Here is a 23,598-nt window from a genome sequence, read left to right as displayed (position 1 = left end):
TAGTATTTGTGTGGGTTTTTTAATAGAAATCTCATTTTCAGACATTTACAGTGTTAATTATGTTCAACAAAACAATTCAATTCAACCATACATCCTTCAAATGTAACAACATACTGATATCTCACAAGTGCTTTTCGTTATGATTCTTCTCTAGGAATCTATTAATGCTATTGCAAACTGCGCCATCCACCTTTCTTAGTGTGAAATCCAATAATAATCCCTATTAAAACATGATTATAATATTTAAAACTTAAAGTAAGAAAGTAAACGCTGTCGTATAATTTGTGAAGTGCTGTTGACCCTTCTGTTGATTAGTTTTTCATTTTTCATGCCGACACAAGCGTGCGTAGATGAAAGGTTTTATAAATACCTGCATATTCATTTTTATTAATTAAAGATTTATAATTTAAATATTACTGTTTTCGTTTTACTCATTCCTAATTGATTTTTGTCAGTTACGGGAAAACAGAAAATTAATTTACAGCCGAAAACCTCAAGAAGTACACGCGCAATTTATTGTAATGATTCTTTTGCTAATTAATAGATGAACACAGGCGAAGTGGGACATTTTCTGATGATTTGTTTTTAACACAAATATCCAAATGGCTATCAGTATCACACCATGCGATATACAATGCAGATTTTAGTAAGGGAGGTTCAAACATAAAATAATAAAGATTAAGCTGAATTAAGGAGTAAGTTACTAGATTTCAACCTTTGACGGATCTGTCACAATGCTCCGTCATCAAACTTTGTCAAGTACGCTACTTTTAAATATTCCTGCATACTCCTTAATTGTCATAATTGATTATCATCATTAATAAACTAAGAATTAGTATTTTAACTATTATTTAAGATGAGAGCGCAATTATTGACGGCGATTCGCATGTTTTTGTGCATGTCAGAAAAGTCATTGCGTCTCTCATTAAGAAACAAAGAAAGAAAATTCAGTGTGTTTCCAGTAGAAGGCGCACATGATCAAGCATACAGGTCACTGCGAGCCTTTGCATATGAAAAATATGTTTTTCTTTTGGATCTTCTGTAGTAGTTTACATTATTGCAAATCCAACTGGCCTGCAGTACGTTTCTCAATTAAGAAGGTTTTGACAATAAAATAAGATCAAGCTAAATAAAACAACAAAGTAGACTCAAATAAAATCACAAAGCGAAATTAAAATTTAAAACACACTGATTTCTACATTTTAAATAGGCCTATAAATAAACATGAAATAAACAAATGCTTAGCGCTTCTTTATTTTTAATGTTTCCAACTAATAAAACATAAGTAAATAGCCTTAATCTAGTTTTTTTTTTCACTACACCTGTAGTATAAAAATTATTTTAGCCATTGTTTTCCCCCTCCGACTAATTGTTCCTAAAATTCCTGGACGCAGTGCACGTGTTTGATTCATTCAGGTAGCCTGGAAAACACATGAACCATCAAAAGTGCACAAAGTTTTTTAGTTTTACAGTTTCGTCGTCATAATCTTGCCATGCAGGACCAAGGATTTAATTTCCCCCACGATTAGTAAATAAATATTCTCTTATTTTATTGGCTAGTAATTGTCTAAAACGAGTCCGTTGTGCGCTCGGACAAGGAAACGCATAAAGTAGCTAAATGATCATTTGAATATTCAAACATTTCACATTTGACAAGCACTTGAAACACGCTGTAAGAGCATTATAGCCAGGCAGTGGCGAGATAAAAAAAGAAAGAAAGTTAGTAGCCTGCTGTTTTCTCCCATGCGTCTTACCCATTCCCGCTAGTCTTGTAAGTTGCATGCAGTTGTCAGTGGTGGAGAAGGCAGGGTTCACTGCTGACTGGCCCCTGGTCGCTGATCGCTGCGGGGGGAAATAAAGGATGACCTCCGTTTGACTTCTGAACCACAGCGGCATGTTGCTTTCAATAGCGACTTAGGAAGAGAAAGATTCAAATGAATAACAAATATTGAGGCAGAATGGGAACATTTTTGTAATAAACATCCACATGTCTTCATGCGTTCCAACACGTTCTTGTTTTCAAGAGTGACTCAAATGTGCTAAAAGGAACAGCCGAATTGTTCAAAAACCCCTTGTTCTAAAATTAGATTTATTTATTGTATAGCTATACTTAATGCTCTACCTTAATATATATGTGTACTAAATACTTGGTGCACTTGTTCCTAATTATAGCCTATAAATAATTGTGGTTACTTTTTTTGGTTACACTTTATTTTAAGGTGTCCGTGTTATATTGTAAATATGTATTGTGTAATAATAATTAACTACATGTACTGAACTTACTATAGGGTTAAGGTTTGGTTTGGGGTTAGTTGCATGTAGTTTTGCATAATTTATAGTTATTATGCTACTACAGTAACTGCATTCAACATGTGTAACAAGGACACTTTAAAATAAAGTGTAACTTTATTTTAAAGTGTCCTTGTTAAACTGTATTTATACATTGAAGTTCTGAGTGATATTAATTAACTACATGTAGCTACTTAATATATAAGGTTATGGTTGGTTTAGGGTTAGTTGCATGTCATTGTGTATCATTTATAGTTATTACTAACTACTTACATGTAGCATGTAACAAATACACTGTGAAATAAAGTGTTACCATAATTTTAATAATTAAATTAAGCCTAAATGGATACTTTGAAACACACTCAACCCTATTGCGTAGTTGTACAAATGTCGCCAGTGCTTTCCATGTGATATAATGCCCGTTTAGTTTTCTCGGTAAACAGTCGGACTTATTTTGAAACATTTTACGTCGAACGATTCACATCTCTTTCAAAGCCCAAATTATCCGAAATGATGGCATTAACTCAGTGATGCGTGCTGCAATCTGCTGACCCTCACTAAAAGGCAACCTAAACAGTGAAAGTCCATGCCCTCATTGTGCTCTATAGCGTCCTTTTATAGATGCTAATTGAAGGAACTTAATTACTTTATAATGCTATTCTGGTACTGTGACAGCAGTTAAGCGTTTGGGTAAGTACAGCTTTCAAGTCATGCCGTTTGGTTCTCACATAATTGAGACAGACACAAAACTAATGTTAAGATTACAAACATCAATAGAACAAACGAGTTGACTTCCATGCATAGCTATTGTATACATCACAATATGCATTGCAACTATAGTACACACTTAACTGAAAAATAAGAATATTTTGAACTAACATTATTTTAGATCAACTAAAACTTTATTGTAGACTTAGAAAAGACAATAGCCACTTACCAATAAAGGGGTGCGTGATTGTCTGTTGTGCGGCGTTGGGTTAGTCATATATCTGTTACATTTGCTTCACGAATCCTCCTTTCATTCGTGTTTAAGTCCACATCAGATCCCGCACCGCGCGGCGCGCACCCTTCGTTTGCCGAGCGCTTTGGGGATTTGATAGTAATTTCATGCCTGTGAATGCGCGCGGCTCTTCCGCGGGAAGCGAGGATTGTGTGATGCTCGTGGCAGCTGATAAGACACTGTTCCTCGCATTAATCGCTTCTGATCGATGACAGATGCTCCTCAGACAAACTTCATACACCTTGTCACCGGGTCAGTTGTATTGCCCACAATGGTGCACTCCAGCCTACATCAGTCAGTGTGTGTTTAAAGCCGCTTATTCAGCCTTCATTTGAGCATTTTGTGGAAGATGTATTATTTATAATAACAAAGAGATTCCCTTATTTGGGGAGATGCATTTTAAATCTACCAGAACACAAACCACCTCTCCAAACTGTTTAAGATTAAGGGAATATGTTGCGCATCACTGTAGACTGACAAAAAGTTATATCCACAACTTTTAATGAGGAATAGAAATATGATGGTAAGAAAGAGCGAATGAGCAAATGACAAAACTAAATAAATATTTAGATATTAAAAATAATCAATATCTTGTCTCTGTGAGTATTATGTGTGTTTGAGTGGGAGAGAGAAGGAGACTATGTGGGAGAGAGAGAGAGAGAACAAAACAGAATACGAAGAGTGCATTTTCCCTCCAGATTACAGTATTTTCATTCCACCCTTTCTTCATTTATGGAAGCATATCGAGCGATAAATTAATGATTGATCATTCTTTGAACCAATAGACGGCTTGATTCACTGTAGCACGCTTTCATTGGACACTGCACCAAAACTCCTAAGATCCTACAGTAAGTGGATGAGCCCATTCACAAATGGCGGGGGTGTTTTGGCTCCGAGCGCACGCAGCACTGCTTGAAGTGCAGCATATGCTGTTTCTGAATAATGATGTTTGTGTGAAATGTAAAGTAAATAGGCATTTGGCATAAGAACCCCTGATATTTCGTATTATCCACGCAGTACATTTCTATAGGCTTCCGCGTAATAGCACATGACGCGTGGGTAAACTTCATTACGCGGCTTAAACAGGGTGTCCAAGTTTCTCGACTGTTGTACATAGATCCTAAATTCATAACTGATAATAAAAATAAGCAGTGTTGAGAGATGTGAGAGAGTCCACGCTCCCCTAATAGTCACAGATTTGATGTAAACACGTACATGACTTTATATATTGTACGTTTTGGCATGAATTATGAACGCAGTGCCGTCGACCAAAAAGCACAACGCGGTCTGTACATGTTATTATATCTCGGCTCATGTTGAATCGTGGTAGTGGTCTGCGCTTTCCTGCGTCCCACACATTTCACCCCCCCCTGCTTTGGCTGGAACTTGATGTGGCCCATCGCATTGTGCAAGACGCGACCTGTTATGGCCACCACTACTTCCGGGTTTCTGCAGTCTGGTCCAGATTCAGCTGCTGAGCCGCGTTCAACACACACTCATTGTACACAAACGGGGAAAGGCAGCTCGCAGCATCGATCGTGGCTCCTTTAAGAAAAACTAAGCCAGAATTATCAGCCCACCTCCTCTTGTTCTCATTTAGAAGCTATTGCATAAAAAATCAACTCAGGAGCCGAGAGTGATCAAAGAAACGAGAGCGAGCTTCATTTTTGTGCATTTGAGTAGTATTCTCGTTAGGGGTGCTAACCAGTGGAAGCGCGCAGAGGATCATCATTCATTCAGCACTTTGACAAGCTCGCGTTTGATTGATTGACAGCCGGAGTGGCAGAAAGCCATGAGATGCGCTAGTTTTGTTTGAGGGGCTGTTTTCATACTGCTTTGGAAAAGAAGATTTCGCTCGATCCTTGTCGCTGTCCAGGGGAAAGAAAGCGAAGGGGACTTATCGCCGAACGCGCCTGGCTGAACTTGTGGTGAAGGACTGGCTTCATCGCTCGCTTGAAAGAGGCGTTTGGATTTTTTAGGGGGAAAACATATCCCGCATTTGGAATTTGCGTGTTTATTTCCCATTCACCCTGGCCTGATAGGGGATATATTTTTGATTAAAGGAAGACGAGGGAGTGTGGAGGGCGATGGCGCAGAGGGTACGTATCCCGAAAAGTTTCTTCGACTCCGTATTGCTGAAAGCAGTTGGAAATACTGAGACGTGGCCGATGACAGTCTCGCAGTCAAACTTTCTCTTCTTTTGCCTGCCAGCTTTTCTTTTTTTCTCTTTTTTTTACATCGCTCACTTGCGTGCATGTCTCTTTTGGGACACTGAAACAATTTAGGAAAAAAATATGATACTCTCTAATTACGTTTGACAGGGAGCAATTCTTAATTTTTCAACTATACTTTTACTAAAACGCACTGCAAGTATCTCTCCAAAAGGCCAAATTATTTAAAGCTTTTAAACTATTTGAATAGTTCAACTTTCATAACTAAAACTTATCATAATACATGCTATGGTAACACACTGTGCAGGAATATTAATAGGGAGTAAATTCAACAGAGCTGTATTTTTTTTTAAACTATATTCTATAAAATAACATTCACTTTCAAATAGCAGTTCAATGAAACAGTTGTGCGCTTGAACTTGTAAAGTTTGTCACTTTTTCCTTTGCATTTGTAATCAAATGTAAACAATCACAAAGTAGATTTCATCGCAACCATCCGACCTTTTGCTTTGGATGGAGGAACTACAACAGCACCCTGCTGTCCTGCTTACACCTCTGTGGATTTAGAATTCAAATGTGTCATGTTCTCATCATCACACTTTCCTATATTACAATATCATGACACTTAGAATTATTACGATCAATTATCAATGTCACTGATAGGTTATTTTAAATAAACTAATCAAATATTCAATTTAACTGGAAGGTTCGAATGACCAACGTAAATTTGTGTTTAATCAGACTAATCTTAATAGTGCTGCATATGTTAATATAATGCATTTAGTTTGACAACAATATAATACATAGTTATTACATGCAAATGGCATTACCTGTTACTCGAGCTACACTTGTGAAAATATAAAATGCACATAAAAAGTGATATTTTTGTGATGATCTCATTAAAGCTGTATCTCAGTACTTCATGTGAATGTGTCCGACGCTACATTCTAAGTCTGTCTGTTTATTAAAAATCACATGATAGCTTTTGCAATCAATAAATGGCGTTTTTTTTTTTTTTGCGCATAGTGTTAGAAGCACGAGATAGTCTGAATGTACAGTTTATATATTGAATTATCTTGTAATACCAGAACAACGTGTTTTCATGTCGCAAAAGCCTTATTTTTTTTTTAGTCCGAGGACATCCGATGTAGTTGCCGTTTATATTTTCTTTTAGTGTAGTTTTTCTATTTATGCATTCTGTAAGAGATAAAAGTGACAACATGGGAATGTTGCCCTTCGTGTGTGTGTGCAGTACGAAGATATACCCCACTATGGGATGGACGGAGTAGGAATCCCGAGCACGATGTACGGGGACCCGCACGCTGCCAGATCCATGCAGGCTGTTCACCTGAACCACGGGCCCCAGCTCCACTCCCACCAGTACCCGCACACAGCCCACACCAACGCCATGCCGCCCAGCATGGGCTCATCCGTCAATGACGCTCTAAAAAGAGATAAAGACTCCATTTACGGGTACGTGGAGATAGCCAAGACATATATTTTATGATGAAGTTTGCCCATAACACATCATTCCACCCGTAATAGTTTCTGTAAAACATATTGAGAACTTGAGGCGCCATGATTGTTTAGTTTTTGTTTTTCTAAAAGTTTTCCTCCTTACTTTTGGATTAGTTCATCCTTTTAAAAACATGTTTTACTGTTTATTTTGCATTTCTTTTTGTGACATGTTTTTGTTGTTGTTTTAAATTTCTTACTAATGTTTAGGTTTAATCTTCAATATTTAAGTCGATAAATATTGCATTTAAAAAATCGGGTAGCACTTTATTTTACAGTCCTGTTCCCCATGAACATACTATGTAATTATTATAGTATTTACAATAAATTAGTAATAACTCAGTACTGACCCTTAACCTACCCCTAAACCTAACCTTAACCCAGGTAGTTATGTTATATTACCCAGAACTTTTTTTTTTTTTTTAGCTAAGTACCCTGTAAGTAGCTAATGTAAAATAAAGTGCAACCAAAATTGTTGCGGATAAAACATCGATGTGTGTGTTATAGACTATTTCAGCTAGAACTTTTTAATTGTTAACATCAGGCCTGCTTATTTGTTAATAAAATACATATTTTGGACAGATGCGCACAGAAGTGATTCCTATACTATAAACGCTCCTAAAAAACAATAAAGGATTTTTTCTCATGCACATGTTCTGGTAATAATATGTGCAAATATGTGCGGAGTGTATCCAAAAGCGCCTAGCATACAAAAGCTGCTTGAGCATAATAGTTCTCGTCACAGTGCTGTATATTAATATGGTTGCCGTTCGAAACAGCAATTTATACGCATTCAGTAACAAGCTATAGAACTTCCTCTCATTCATTATGGATTAGATACGACCCTAAACATTTACTCAAGATATAGGCCCACTATTTGAACCACGTTAAACTGCATGCTTGGCCTAGACTCAAAGCGAGCATTTGAGGTTCTCTAACCTTGTAGTCCACTGTTTATATAGATAATACGTTCAGCAATCCAGTTTACATTTGACACAGTATTATACACAACTAATAAGCTCGTTATAACGCAAGTCACAAGAATATGAATCGACATAAACACTTTCACCATACTATCGTGGCGCAGTGGTACTCAAGCAGTTTTGTTTGCTGACATAAATTAAATGAGTTCAAATGCGTTCTTATACAATGAGAAGGAGTTGTGAAGTGTTCTAAAGTGTCATGTGTTAATCCAGAGTTTCCCCCGCAGTGACCTGTGTGTTTTTATTCCAGGCACCCTCTGTTCCCACTTCTAGCACTGATTTTTGAGAAATGTGAATTAGCCACTTGCACACCTAGAGAGCCCGGTGTGGCTGGAGGCGATGTGTGTTCATCAGAGTCTTTCAATGAAGATATAGCAGTGTTCGCAAAACAGGTCAGAAACTGTTTTTTTGCGGGAAAAAAAGAAAGAAAAGTTTTTGCATGTTTTAATGTGTAGTTGATGTACTGTCTGTAACTTTAGACCATACCATCATAATACTTAATATTAATTTTACAGTAATAAACACATGAGCTAATCAATGCATTTACATTTAATTTGCGGGTTTTTTTTTTAATTAACGTTTTTTTTCCCTCACAATTTGTATTTATTTACATGCATATCGTCTCAGATTCGAGCAGAAAAGCCGCTATTTTCATCAAACCCTGAGCTGGATAATTTGGTGAGTAAATTATTATTATTATTTTGTATTTGCCTGCAAGAGTTTTAATTGAAAACTTTTATTAAATATTCAGAAAGTTTTGTTGATTTCTTCATAGCATTGCTAATTGTTATGGATAACTACCGGTTTTTTTTTTTTGTGTGTGTGTTTTTTTGGTAAGGGTTGAATTTAAATACAATTTATTTCTTAGCATTGAAACGTATATGTTGATGGCGGACACACATCCCACTCGTTACAGCATGGATTAAAGTGATAATGTATTCATAAATGTAGTATAATCTGATTTAATTGCCATGCATTGCCTAGATAGTAATCTCATGTCGTAAATGATCCTAAATGTCATAAATCACTTAATTGTGTAACTATCGTTTGTAATTGTCCTGGGCCTGTTGATTCCGTCACCTTTAAAGTGAACCTATTTTTTCTTCATTTGTTCATTTCCCCCAGATGATACAAGCCATTCAAGTTTTACGGTTTCATCTTTTGGAGCTCGAAAAGGTAATCAAAGTTTCCCCCAACTGGCCAGTCCTCTCTTCAAACCTATGGGCCTCATCTGCATAAATGTATTTTTCCTGGTCTGTTGTAATTAGTGTCAAAATCAATTACGCTGCCTATTTCTCCTCCGAGTTTAATTACAATGCATCCTGCTTCCACGGCCACAGATATTCCAGAGCAGTAATTTCAGTGTTTCTCTGCTTGTTGTGCCACCTAACGGTGTTCAGTTCATTTATTAGGCCTAGGCTATATGATTATATGATATGATAAAGTCGACCATGTTGATTATCAGCGGTTGTTATCAGCGATCCAATTTGGAGGAATTTTATCAACACATGTTTCCACGACGAGAGTGAGCCTATCAAGTGATTTATCGCCAAACCATATAGTTTTACAGTATTGAATACACATTGGCTTCAAGTCTCCAGATATTTGCATGAGCCTCTGGGGTTATGTGTGCTGAGATAACGCGGCAAAGCGATATTTTGAGCATTCATCCATAAATGAAGAATTCTCCTCTCGCCACTGAATGTCATCCACCATATTATTCCCTTGTAAAGAGGTGGTAATGAAATAACTGGACGAAATTAAACAGTTTACCTTAAATGTCAGTCAAGCAGGCCATCTCTCTAATGGCCACAACCCCGGGAGCAGATGAATTTAACACGGGTGTTGAATACGGTGTTGCCCGTGAGTCGTCTTGTCAGTGTCAATTTTCTGCGATATCTCTATTTTGCGAGAGAGTAAAGTTATTTCCCATTCTGCATGCGTCTGATAGCTATCAGAGAAGGCCATTGGGAGAGGTTTTCCATGTCAATAGGAGTTCTGGATGCACTTGTCAACTCGCTGTGATGACCCTTTGTGATTTTTTTTTTGTGTGATTTTTTTTTTTACCCCTCCTCCCTGCTTCCTTTTGTATCTATAGGTACATGAACTTTGTGACAATTTCTGTCATCGGTACATCAGCTGTTTGAAAGGAAAGATGCCCATCGACTTGGTTATAGACGACAGAGAAGGAGGATCAAAATCAGACAGTGAAGAAATTACAAGATCATCGGGGCCACTTGATCAGGTACGTGGAGGAGTCCATTTCTTTCCCGGCCATTCAGATCGTCTTTTGGGTCACTTTCTCTGCTCGGCGTTATTTGCATACGATTAAGGCTTTTAAATTCCATCGGATTGAAAAATTTGGAATAATGTGGCCCATTATTGCTTCATTACGGTTTGATCCCGGAACTGACCCGAGGAGATTAGCTCGTGAAAGCATTGCCATAAACTTGACCTGTTTCTTGTCGATTTTAATTTAGTCCTTTCCCTCTTCTTTTCTCTCGTCTGCCTTTTTTTTTTTAATCAAACCAAATGGTTAGGCTATCTATTGTATATTACGGAAATATTACGAAGCTAATGGAGACATAGCTATAGTAGACATTTCGAGATTTGGTGCTTTGGTTTTCTGCTGTTGTTCACGCTTCATTAGTTGCCTTGTCAGTGTTTTTCCTCAAACAAGAGCGCGCATTTGCTCAGAGTTCTACTCTCAGCGCTTTGAATAGCATAAGCAGCGCGCGTTCATGTTTGAGCAGTAGCTACTGTGCCATACAGTACTCTGTGTGTTTTATAGGAAAATCTATAGATATGGAATTCTGTGTCTCTGTGCTTCTTTAATATGCGCCAGTTTGTGCGGGTGGATTCTTTGATGTTTCTTGAACTTTACGCACTTTTAATTCAACTTTTACGTGTCCATTGCTTTTAACGCAACACGTCAATAATATTTATTTAAAATATAGGCTACCTATTTTTTTAATTAATAAAATGAGTCCTGGGAGGGGCAATTGTTTAAAAAAGTGGCTATATTAAGGGGATTAGTGGATTCGCCAGCATAAAAAGTAATGAAGCGATTAGGCTAAATAATTTAAATCCGTCATCTTCCATATGGCTGAGTGGTCGAATAAAGCATCGAGCAGTTTTATCTTTCCAATGAGTGCCACCAGCTTTTATATGAGGAAGAGAAAACCCTGTTCCATTCATTACTAAACAAGGCTTTTAATAAAACGACCTCTGGTTGCTTTAGTCTTCTATCTCGGCTGTATTAATGATTATGTTAATGAGCAGATCTGTGCGGATAATGCATCCAATTCAACGGCAGCATTAAATAGCATGATGTCAATTGTGTTTATAACTCTTTTAACAAAACTCTAGGCATGTGTCTTTTTTTATTTTTTTTTACTTTTGAGCAGAGATGAATCTAAGCGATAGAAATAAATTAGGCTGAAGACCCCTGGGTATGCAGGTATATAACTTGATAAGAGCAATTTATGCTTTGCTCGAGGGCACGAATTCAGATCTTTAATTGACTTTAAGATGAAGACGTGTCCTATATATATTTTTTTTCTTGATGACATCTAACGTCTAAATATTAAGGCTTGTATTAGATGTTTACATCTTTCCTGAAAGTCTGATTCCCCAATGTAAACTGTCCAACTTTTCAAAAGTTTGCTAATGCGAGGTAGAATCTGTTTTTGTTTTATTATGAATCGTACATAAAGCCGTTAGGATTGTTGGATACTGCTTAAAATTATATGGAGAGCTTTAAAACTTAAATGTAAATTTTAAAATAAGTTGGTAACACTTTACAATAAGGTTCATTAGTTAACATTAGTTAATGTATTAACTTACATGAACTAACCATGAGCAATTGTTATTGTATTTGTTAATCTTTGTTAACTCTAGTTAATAAAAATACAGCTGTTCATTGTTTGTTTATGTTAGTTTACTGTTCATTAACTATGTTAACAAGATTTTAATGAAGTATTAGTAAATGTTGAAATTAACATTAACAAAGATTAATGAATGCTGAATAAGTGCAGTTCATTAGTTCATGCTAACTGATGTAGTTAACTAATGTTAACTAGCCTAATTAACCTTACTGTAAAGTCTTACCAATAAGTTTAAGATAACTAGATGCGTAGTGGGCGATCTCTGTGCAGTTTTTGGTTAACAGTGTTAAAGTTAACTTCATCGAGTATTTGACTCTAGGTCCATATGTATTTTACATTTTTTTCTTCTTTTTTTGGGTACAGTCTGAGCTTGCTAGGCGGTGACATCCCTAACGAATTTGCGTCGCTCATGCATTATCTCGTTCCATATGTATTTTTAATATATGCCCTCGGGCATAAAGTTGAATTGGACTGAAAAAAAAATGAAAAAAATCTCCTTTGTGCAAATTCTCAACAATGTTAACAAGAGGGAGAGAGGCGGTTCATTTATTCAAAGGCCAATTTATTCCAGCAGGAATACTGCAGCATAAGAAAATCTGAAATATACATAGAATTGATTAAACTCTGTGGTCCAGCGCTGTTCTGTGTTTTCGTCCTCCGTGCACTGAAGCATCGTATCAATAATGTCTCAACTCCAGCTTAGCATTGTTTTGCAAGTATCGTGTGAAGAGAAGGAGGGCACAGCTCAGGGGTGAAAAAGTCAGAGTCTCTCTCTCTCTCTCTCTCTCTCTCTCTCTCTCTCTCTCTCTCTCTCTCTCTCTCTCTCTCTCTCTCTCTCTCTCTCTCTCTCGAACTGGTGAATGCGGCTCAGCCAGTTTGGATCACGTTGTTTTCCTCGTAGGCTATATTGCGCTGATAAACGCGCGGCCATATGAGCCTCAGGTGCCGTATGAGCGGAGCCGGGACTAGTTAACTACTAGTTAACCCCTTCACTGCGGTCTTCAATCTGGAGGATCCTGTTCAGTAGATCCTGCTACCACTTTATATTATATGTGTGTATAATTACCACATAAAAAAAAAAAAAAAAAAAAAAAAAGTTTACATAGGTCTAGAGTAAATAAATGTAGTATTAAGTCGTATATTATTTAAACAATTTGAACGCTAATGTAAAGTGTGAGACACACACACACACACACACACACACACACACACACACACACACACACACACACATTTTTTTTTAACTATGTTTCAAACTATGTTTCTCTATTACTGATCTGATCACAGGCTTGATCAACCTTCAAGTGTATTTTAGTATAATGAGTTCTAGACTGATTTATGACAATTGTTGCACTGAAAACAATTATATGATCAATAAGTTATGACAACATATGTTTTTACATTGCTTTGAACTCATCCAAATAAGTTAAGCCATTTTCAGCTTTTTTTATGACTTATGCAAGATTCAACACATTTTTGTTTAAGTCAGTTTAATGTAATTTAAGTTGAAATGACTTAAACATTCAAGGTGATTGTACATAAAAAATTTAAGCCAGCAACTTTTTTTTTTTACAGTGTGGAGAAAGTTTTTTTTCTAAACCAGGTTCAACAGGTTCATCAATTATCTTTAAACTCATAAAATGAAATTGTTTGTTTCTGAATTCAAAAAATGAAATACTGATTTGATTGGTAAAAAAAAGAAAAAAAAAGCCACTCTCAACATAGTATTTTCATTTAGCTTAAATTTAGCTTAATTCTCTAAAATGCTTTGTGTGATGGCATTGACAACAGTATAGACATGTAGTGACTTTTTGTTATAAAATACTAAATTAACTAAGATTATAAATTAACTGAAATTATTAGATTAATTTAGGAAATAGTGCAAAGTTAAATTCTTTTGATATTAACACTTTTTATGCATTAATTATCAAGTTAAAAAGTCTGTGTAGATTTTTTTTTTTTTTTTTATATTATTTTTTTACATTTAAACCTTTAAAAAAAGAACGTACAAAAGCAACAATAAAAGTATAAAGCTATAATAATGTAAACCTTAAAACTGACTTGGGTAAAACTGTGATAGACTTGTTGCAAAACAAGAATGATTTTGGTTTCTTTTTCTTTTCTTTTCTACCTTGGGGACAGAAAAGTTATTCCAGTTGAAGAATCACCCACACATTACTTTTTTCTCACTCATTTGTTACAATTATTACTTAAGTGTGCTATGTTATAGAAATAGTTAAGTGAAATTAGTCATGACTGATTGATTTTGATACGACCATTTATCTAATAGATTTAGTGGCGTCAGAGTAATGACTTTATCTTTAGTTTCGGCATGTTTATTGCCTTCTTGTGCCTCAGCTCAAAGCAGGATCATTTGTTTTCCGATTGGCTGGCTCATGGTAACTTGTGTGTGACGTCTTTGCTCCGTGCTGACGCTCTTTTCCACGGGCTGCAGCGTTTGCACAGTTGTCTTTAATTGCAGAGAGGCACTGCCATTTGCTAATGAACTCAATGCCATGAAAACCTCCGCAGTGCTTAGACTTCAGTACTCGAGGGCTCTTTAGATTATTCCATGCGGCCTGAAGAGGGGTTGAAATAATTGAAATGCTGAATAGTTTCTCTGTTTGCAGTTTCCTTGCTGTTTTGTCCAGGGCCAATTTAAAAACTAGGGGTGTTATTACAGAGTATTAGCTATGTTATTGATGAATTGCATAGAGGCCACCCAGAACTTTTGTGCTTAATCTAAATTTAGTTTTGCACAATTTCATTTAAGCTCGGCTTTTAGTGAATGAGAACATATAGGACTGTTTTAAAGGGTTGTTTAAATAATGTTTCCCTGTCATGAGAGATTCCTTTGGTTGCTGTTTTATCCTCACTGTCGAATGTATCACTTGTGCTCAAGCAAACATCTTTTCACACTTTTTGGATAAGAGCTGAGTGCGCAAAATCTGTTTTTATAGTACACTAGTTGGGCAATGTTAAAATGATTATGTGATCTAATCATTCTGTTTGTTGAAGTAATGAGAAGGTGAGATCCCTCGTTCTTTATCTGGACAAAGTTGGCTGCTTTCAACGATTCAACAAGTGATATAAAGAGCAAACGTGACTATTTTACCCTTTGAAAAAGTGGCATGGGAAAATTATATAAATGTGTTTGATTAGTTAAATTGAAAACAGGCATTACACATCGAGTTAACTGCTCTTTTTAAAGATGTGCTGATGAGATAAATAAATTAGCCCTGTTCATATTTATATATACTATTCATAAACATATAATGTTGCTTCATGCTAAGTGTAACTTTCTGACTAAATTATATTCTTTAGAGTTGTTTCCATAGTTAAACTTCTTTGCAGTTATTCCATCGTTTTTTTCTCATCAACTTTTGAGAAATGAAGCATGAGGATTCCTCTCCAAAGTCTTTCAGCCAGTTTTGTAATTAAAGGAGATGTGTGATTATCCAGTAGTGCCATTAAGGGCGACTTTACTGGTTTTGAAACGAGATCTCACCCACAGGCCATTTGAAGAGATTTCGCTTTCTCTGTAGACCAAAAGTCCCTCCTCCCCGATTTCGCTCCATTTTGCTTTGTAAGATTTGTTAAAGGAGGTGTTTGGGGGTATTGGACTGTTCTAGCGGTTCACCCTCCCTTTTTTTGTTTTTGTGCATGTCATTACCACATCCATTCATTTAAGAAGCCCTGATGCTTTTCTGCAGAGTTGAACCGACAGCCACGTGGTCTGTTATCAACATCGAGGATCTCAGCCTTATCAACAAGCCAGGGTAAACAAATAAACAAGTGTCCTGAACAGATTTAGTTTCTGGTTGCAATCCACTGGGCAAAGCTCATGTGTGAACCTTGTGCTTCCCAAGTATTTCCCAGCAGAGCTTGAGTATTTTAGTGAGCTTGTTCAAGTGTCTTTGCTAATCTGGTTTGATGAGGCATATAAAACTCTCTCTTCTCTCTCTCTCTCTCTCTCTCTCTCTCTCTCTCTCTCTCTCAGTCCGTTTTGTTGTGCTATCTAGATAAAGCCAAGAACCAAAAATAGCCTAGTACAATGTGACACTGGTGAGTCTGTGAAAAAAAAAAAAAAAAAAAAAAAAAAAAAGAGAGAGTGAGAGAGCAGTCACTGTGGCATGAAATTGTAAACATATACTGTTTATGAGTTTTCTTTCCCCTGTGAAGTCTACAGTAACCTGAAACATTTTTCTTTATTATTATAAATGAATTGGAAGCCCAATATTCTCTGCATGAGTGCGTGTATAATGTGCAGAGAAAGAGAGCTTCCATCTAAGACCCAACACAATGAAAATGCAATGAATTGGAATGCCTCACCGATCATAGCAGAATCAGAATTTCCAGCAAGGAAAATCTTTTCATGGCGAATTAAGTGGTGGAGGAAGAAAATGGTAATGAAAAAAAAGAAAAAAGGAAAGGCACAGATGACAAACGCTTCTCCCTGGGCTACGCACTGCAGCTTTAAGAACTTTAGCTAAAGCTATGCAGAATAGAATGTGGAAAATTGAATTTACTAAACAATTAAGCATTGAATTAATCTACATCCTGCACCGGAGAGAGAGAATGACACGAGGAGGGAGAGAGAAAAGGAGCAAGGGAAGAGAAAACGTGGAGGGGGAAGGGATGAAGCCCCCCCCCCCACCACAAAAAAAAGAAAGAAAAAAAAAAAGAAGCACTGAATAAATTGTAGCTAGCTCATTAGAGGGACAGTGAATATATCAAGTGTGTTGTTGTGTGCAGCAGGACAGGCACTCATCTCTCCTGTAACCATCTGCATCCACACCGCCTCCACCCGCTGTTCATTCCGGCCCACATATTTACTCCTTCTCTCCTGCGCCTGTGCGGTTTCCTCCGGGTGTCTGCTCGACGGTGGACTGCTCTGCGTTTTTTTAGATTATTAATTAGCTGTTAGATCTGTGGTGGACAAGATTGTCGGGGCAGTTATAAATAGACTAGAGTGCACCCTGGAGATGTCACTCACCCTCGGCCGAGACCCTCCCCCATTCCCATGAGGCCGAGCGACAGCCTCCCACAAGCCCCGCTGCTCTTTTGTTCAATTACAGTTAATGCAATAGTTTGCTATTTTCTCCGTTCTAATTATATTTTCAAGTGGGATTTGTTGTGCGTAAAAAACATCCTTTTACGTGTGGGGACTCTAGGGTTCTCGGTCTCCAGGGTGCTGTACCATTCTTTTCCACAAAGCTCTGAATAAACAAGTTCCCTCCATTTTTTTCTCTCTCTCTCGTTTTCTCTTTTACAAAGAGTTGTAGAAACTGGCAATTTCAGTTTTAACTGTTTGCTCCCTGGGCATGTGTTCTAGATTACCTCTTACGGCATACTTTTGGTATGCTGCAGAATACATCTTTTTTTTTTTTTTTTTTTGTGACTGTTTCTGGACATTTTTTTAAAATATATCTAGAGCGGCTGGCACTATTTTGCCTCACAAGTTTTTAGGAGACTTGTGGCAAATATATCAAATGCAGTTTGGTTGTTCCATTTTTTTTTTTTTTTTTTTTTAATTCAATATTTACCAAGAAATCTTTTGTTTGGTTTTCATTCTAAGAGTACAGTATAAATAAAAGAGATCAATATTTACATGTTTAGTTACTTCAGGAGTGTAGTTATAAAATCAACAGAGCTAAAATGTTCCATTTTCCAAACTGCTTTATACATTTATGTTTGTTATGTTTACATTTAGACATAATTATGAATAATGAAACATTTGGGTAACACTTTATTTTAAGGTGATATACATGTACTTTTGTAAAAGCACTAAATTATGCGGTAACACTTTACTTAAAGCCTTTGTCTATAATGCATTATAAAAGTATTCATAATGTACATCATAATGCATTATATCTTTTCATAAATAATTGTAACCAAAGTTAAAAGGCATTATACTATTCACAGATTCCTTGCTACATCTGATCCTGGTTGTTTGTCGAGTTTTAATGCATTATACTTTCTAATGGTGTATTATAATGCATTATAACTGTGGTTACAATTATTCATGAGACCATACAATGCATCATAAGATTCATTACAAGGCATAATTAATGCATTAAAATACTTTTATAATGGATTATAGGATTTAAGTAAAGTGTTACCAATTATGCATAATTATATAGTAACTAACCCTAAACCTAACTCTATAGTAAGTACATGTAGTTAATTAATATTACTTAGTACTTATTTTTGTAAGTACAAATCACACATGAATACAGTGTTGTTGTTTTTTTTTTATTTGGCACGGCTATGTTTGTGCATACGTCACGTGTAGTATATGTGAGTGCACAACTCTTCTCAGATTTCCACAGAGATTAAAAGTTCTAAAGTCATTCCTATTTAATATTTTGTCTATTTTGATTATACTTTCAGCTTTCAGTAAGAATACACCATTCTTAACTATGTTTAGCACATTATTCCATGTTTAAATCCCAAGAACTGAATATTCACCTCAAAATCGGCATAAAAAAAAAAAAAGGTCTAAAGATTTTCTGTGCCTGCTGTTGAGCATTATCATCTCTGATGCTCATATTTTCCTCCCACACTAATGTTACTTTAGTGGAGGCACCCTGTGATAAGAGGCAACATCTGTTTTGTTCTATAGTACAAGTAGGCCCTGCATGGGGCTGAGTGTGTGCAGGCCTCGGCTCGCCATTGTTCCGTCCACTTCTCTTTATCCCCATGTCTGCTCCATTTGCCACATACCATCCGCCCAACAGCTGACACTTTCTCTCTATTATACACCTAAGCTTAATTGTCAATAGGATTTCTATATTTTTTTCCTCCTCCTCTTCCCAACTTCAAGGAGAATGGCCCTTATTTGATTTCATTTTGATTCGCTAGGCCAGCGACAAGCGAACAGCCTCACACTCACACACACACACACACACACACACACACACACACACACACACACATATACCCTCCCTCGCTCTGGGATATAAGAGATGAGTGACTGGCTCTTCTTGTATTCAGAGTTAGCCAGTTCATGTGTATGGACAGGCATACACATCATAGCTGCTATTGCTAATTCGTCTTTCATTGTTTTTATTTTTTGTTTCTGGATTATGGATATTCTGTCTTGGGTAATACAACTTCTTTTACTTACAATTTAAATCTGTTAATTAAAATAGTGCTGTATTTTTATTTTATTTTCACAGTACCTGCCTTCTGTTTTGCTTCATTCGTTTGTTTTGTGTGAGTCTAAGGAAGCCAGTGACTGTGTGGCGTCAGTGCTCAGTGACTGGGTTTGGTCCATAAGTCTTGTAAGCTTTTGCTGATTGAAGTTTTGTGTGAGGTTGTAGGGACTGATATAAAAGGATGAAAAACAACAAAATGAGGAACATCTGATAAAGCCAGCTGTCTTTGTAACTTGGGACTGTAGCGTGTGCATGTTTTCCTGTGATCTGATGCCTGACTGTGCGTCTTACTCTATGTCTCTCTCTCTCCCTTTCCTCACAGACCTCATGGAACAGAGACCATGATGATACAGCTTCTACACGCTCCGGGGGTACACCGGGACCATCCAGCGGAGGACACACATCGCACAGTGGGGACAACAGCAGCGAACAAGGTAAAGTTCTGAGACATCCTTTGATGCATATGAAAGGGATAATGTACAGCCATCCCACCATTATCATAAAATAAACCTTGACAGTGTCATCAGGACTGTAAAGTAGTACAGAGTAAGTAGCAGAGTTGGGTAGAAAATATGGGATAGCGATCAGTTGTATAGTTTGCACAATACTTGATCGCAGCATGCCCGTGATTGACCAATCAGAGTCAAGTATTCCAGAGAGCAGTGTAAAAAGTATGTTTCTATGAAAGTGTCAGTATCTGACTATGCAGATGTGTCTAGCTTACCATCTTAAGCCAAGCTTGTGTATGTAGAGAGCAGGAGAGAGTTAAAGCAGATGTTTAGGCCGTTGCTGGCCGGTGATGTGGCGTAGGTCCATCAGCTGGTTGTGATAAGACTGCATTAATGAACCTTCCTCTGGGCCCATCTGGGCAGGGGGTCTGACGCTGGTGATGACAGTCTAACAAAAGAGATTTTACACTGATGAAGCTTTATATTTTCTGTTATACCCCAGCCCAAGATTTTTGAATTTTCAAAGGAATGAAAGCCAACTTCACTCACTTCATGTCATGTCTGTAAAATTCAAACTGTAAACAGAGTCATCAGATGTTCGGCATGGTGATTGGTTAGTTGTGTGGTTTTCGCCAATGAGAACTGGCGTAGGAGGTGCCGAATGGAGGAGTGGAGGAGGGTTTCAAACAAACTGTAGGCAAAAAGCAACTTCATTTATTATTGAAAGGGATGTCAAGGCAGCAGTTTGAGGGCTGCACAGCCAGCAGGCAAAGCAGGATGAGAGCAGAAAGGACCACATTATGTTCCAGATGACTGAGCAACGATTTATTTACCAGCGCCGGTTTTCCCCCTCCACAGAGAGGGAGAGCAATAAGAGAGAGGCCGGCCCGTCCGAGTTGGTCAGATGGCCGATGACTAATGGCCGGTTGCTCGCCACACTCTGATTGGATGCCTTAATGAGCACATTTTGTGCCGAGTTTGGGCTCCTGCCTACGGTGACCTTTGCTCTTTATTGACCAAAGTGACACGTCATTTTTCACATACTTCCAATTATCGTCAGGCTTTTAATGTCCACCCCCCTCCTTCGTCCCCTCATGTTCCCTCACCCCAGTGTTTTGGATGAGTGTTTGTTGTGTCGTGCGCTAGCAGGAAGGGCCGCTGTGAGGCTGAGCTATGAACCTGGATGTATGCTGAGTTTGTTCAGCGTGAACAAATGACCCGAACACTTCAGCTCCTTCGGCCTTATTCACGCCAGTGGAGGTTTAGTGGAAGTATTATGTTAATGTGGGTTAATTGCTGATTGTGTAAAGCAGTGGTGCTATCCGCATTAGCATGTTCTGTAAGGAGTGACTTCATAATCCCAATAAGACCATTGCTGTTAGCCAAGAAACTCATGCCAATATGTCCCCAACTGGCCCCCTCTCTCAGTCTCAGACTTTCTCCTGAAATTTTTTCTTTCCATGTGCTTACACTTATAATTAGCTTTAACAAGTTATCTACCTTATAAATATCTATAAGAAAGAGTCTTATTGCTACTGCATATTTCCTGCATCTTTGAAATAAAAAACCAGAGTGAAAGAAATGAGAAAGACTTTTATGCAATAACAGCATCATAACAAACAGTCACAAACCTTCCAACTGTAAAGGAACATGCATAACATAGTACATCTGTAACCCATCAACGTAGAGATTGGCACCATAGCTGATGGTTCTAGTGGTTGCCATCTACACCATGTTTTCCATACCGCACCTAAATAGCATCTTAGTACGACTGAGGACAGCATTTTCCTTGTTCATGATTCTGTGCCCTTCAAAGTGCGAGTGTTCCCCTTTAAGGGGGGAGAATAAAGCCCGCTCCTCCCTCACTGCACTCACAGAAACTTTCTTAGCGGAGTCCAGCAGAAACTCAGTCCAGCCCATCTCTAATTAGACCCCATATATTAGCGTAGCGTGCTCGTATGCACCCGCCTTTGTTTAACAGCCGTCCTCTCGGGGGACATCTTCTGGAATTGTATCTTGAAGCCATCTTTTCTGAGCATCCACCCTCAGTGGGTAAAAAGAAAACAAATCATTATTATGGACTGTCGAGTATTGCTCACTCTGGACTCTTGGCAAGACCAGCGCCCACCCAGATTAAAAGAGACACCCTTGGGCTGCGTTGAGAACGAAGGCGATATGAACCCCTACCAAAAAAGGGAAGGGCGCGTGGAAAATGACATGCTCTCACATACGCAGAGATCATGCTGAGTGTTTTGAAAGGCTTTGGGTTTCTCTGCCTCATCAAAGGGTCTGGGAACAAGGTGATGACTACAGGAGTCAGATATGTATCAGCAATTACCAGGACCCATTTGCGAAAGGCCCCATGTGTGCCAAGTCAAATAGTTCCTGTGAGGCTCTTGTTATTGTCTGCATAAATTTACATGCAGAGCCATGGACTCCAAAACTGTACTGCGGTAAGACTGTGGGAGCCAGTCAGAGCTCAAGTGGGTTACTCAAAGCGAGTTATGAAGTTCATTTACTTGACCAAACTCGACTGGAATGTCTATTGACGAATGCGACCATTCAGGTGTGGTGTAAACAGGTCAATGTACAGTAAAAACCCACAGAAACCCACTGAAACGGCCTAAGATGTGTGAAAATTTTGGAATGTACTTGTAAAAAATATACAGGTCAATGAACAGTACTGTAAATGTTACGTGGACTCATTTGATGCTATTACTTGTGTCGATAAAAGGTGCAGCTAAACTTCATGCATCAAACTAATCATTACTTGGCTAGATTGATTGTGGTGAGTGCTGTTGTCATCATTGACTTAATGGTCAGTTTGCTACCGGCCTGTGTGAAGGTCAGTCTGAGCGAGAGCTGTCATTGGCTCCTGGCCACCATCTCTGCTCTGTGATTGGCTGACATCTGAGACTGACCAGCAAACATGGCCTCTGACAGGATGCCAGCGAACCTCTGAGGCTGGATCCGCCCACCGAGCCCCCGCCTCACGTGTTTGTCAAAGTCACCCGTTAATTGCAACGATTGTCCAGCAGACTGGAAGAACCCTGCCCCTTTCTCTCTCGCTCTTTCTTTCGGTCTCTGAGTGCCGCCTGCATGCCTTTGCATTTCTCATGTGCTATTTTCAGTGCTCTCCTCAATTGCTGAGTGCACTACAATGCTGATCACTTTCCTTTTTGATTTTACAGCAGGGTCCTGGCTTTGTTTATCTCAGTCACTTTGAGCTGTTAGGAGGACGCTTCTCCATTCGCTCGCTGTCTGGATGCCCTTGCTCTTTGACTTTGTTTTTTTGCTTTAATCGTGCCTGGTGTGTGCGAATGTTGTGCTTCAAAGAGCGATAGGAGCTCTATGTTGTCATTCAGGTGTAGTCAGTCAGCAGTTGTTCCTGCCTCACTAGATTCTTCTCTGTGCATGCAAAAGTGCTACACACAGGAGGGGGAGGCTGATCGCTCTATGCTCTCTCCGTGTATCAGTGGCAGCACGTTGGTGGGGTAATCTGGTTAAATCAGAGGCATAATGGCTGATAAAAGGTGTGCGGTTTTTATAGTGCAGGGATCTAAGACCGGCACCGGGCGGCCCGAGCAGCCCCTGCTGTTTTTCTCTCTCATTCACATCACACATCACACATCACATCATACACACCCACAGAAGGAGCAGAGAAGAAAGAAAGAGAGGGAAAGGCATAGAGAAAGCAAGGGATCACAGGGAAAAGAGTAAGGTACCAATTCCAGTAAGTGCAGGTAAGCGTTTGGGAATGCACATGCTTGACAAGAAGTATGAAATCAAAGAACCATTTTTATTCCACACAATGCACCATGTTCTCTCTTCCAAGCCGCTTTGCATGATGCGCTTTTGAATTTCACATTTTGCTATTACACAAAGTCATGGAGATGCTTGTCGGTTTCAGCGAGGGGCACGAATGGAGGTGTCCTCTGGGAAGGATAGCGTGTGGAACTTAGGGGAATCTGAACCACTGGCGTGTTTATGACCCCACTGAATCTCAGTAGTGATGGCACAACCAACAATCTACCACTTGTTTCTCCGAAAACCAATGGCTTTATGGCCCTACTCCTGATAAGACTGTATGTACGCACAGCAGTCCCATGGTGAAAAAAGGGGAAACGCCACTGGTTCCCACACC

General features: G+C 38.3%; 1 protein-coding gene and 1 long non-coding RNA gene across 5 annotated transcripts in view; one reads left to right on the top strand and one right to left on the bottom strand.

The window, feature by feature from the left end:
• On the bottom strand, positions 1-4,061 carry LOC309487126. The gene is made up of 2 exons (XR_014201765.1): positions 3,227-4,061; positions 1-1,913 (listed from the first exon to the last, which is right to left on the bottom strand). It is a non-coding gene; the product is annotated as an uncharacterized lncRNA (long non-coding RNA).
• A 666-nt stretch (positions 4,062-4,727) lies between these two features.
• Positions 4,728-23,598, top strand: part of meis1b (Meis homeobox 1 b) — a 66,038-nt gene continuing 47,167 nt past the window's right edge. For 3 of the 4 annotated variants that reach the window (XR_014201755.1, XR_014201756.1, XM_082154630.1), the window contains exons 1-7: positions 4,728-5,388; positions 6,713-6,933; positions 8,209-8,350; positions 8,586-8,636; positions 9,084-9,134; positions 10,057-10,203; positions 19,328-19,439. Coding sequence is in view for 2 of the 4 variants with exons in the window: in XM_082154630.1 (XP_082010756.1) it covers positions 5,377-5,388; positions 6,713-6,933; positions 8,209-8,350; positions 8,586-8,636; positions 9,084-9,134; positions 10,057-10,203; positions 19,328-19,439 (736 nt within the window). In the remaining 2 variants the exon portion in view is untranslated. The remainder of the gene's footprint in view (positions 5,389-6,712; positions 6,934-8,208; positions 8,351-8,585; positions 8,637-9,083; positions 9,135-10,056; positions 10,204-19,327; positions 19,440-23,598) is intronic. The other variant, XM_082154631.1, reaches the window with a different exon arrangement.

The sequence above is a fragment of the Leuciscus leuciscus genome, assembly GCF_965113295.1.
Source record: "Leuciscus leuciscus genome assembly, chromosome: 22".
Taxonomy (NCBI): Eukaryota; Metazoa; Chordata; class Actinopteri; order Cypriniformes; family Leuciscidae; genus Leuciscus; species Leuciscus leuciscus.
The sequence above is the reverse complement of the archived record's forward strand: the minus strand, read 5'-3'. Positions and strand labels throughout refer to the sequence as shown.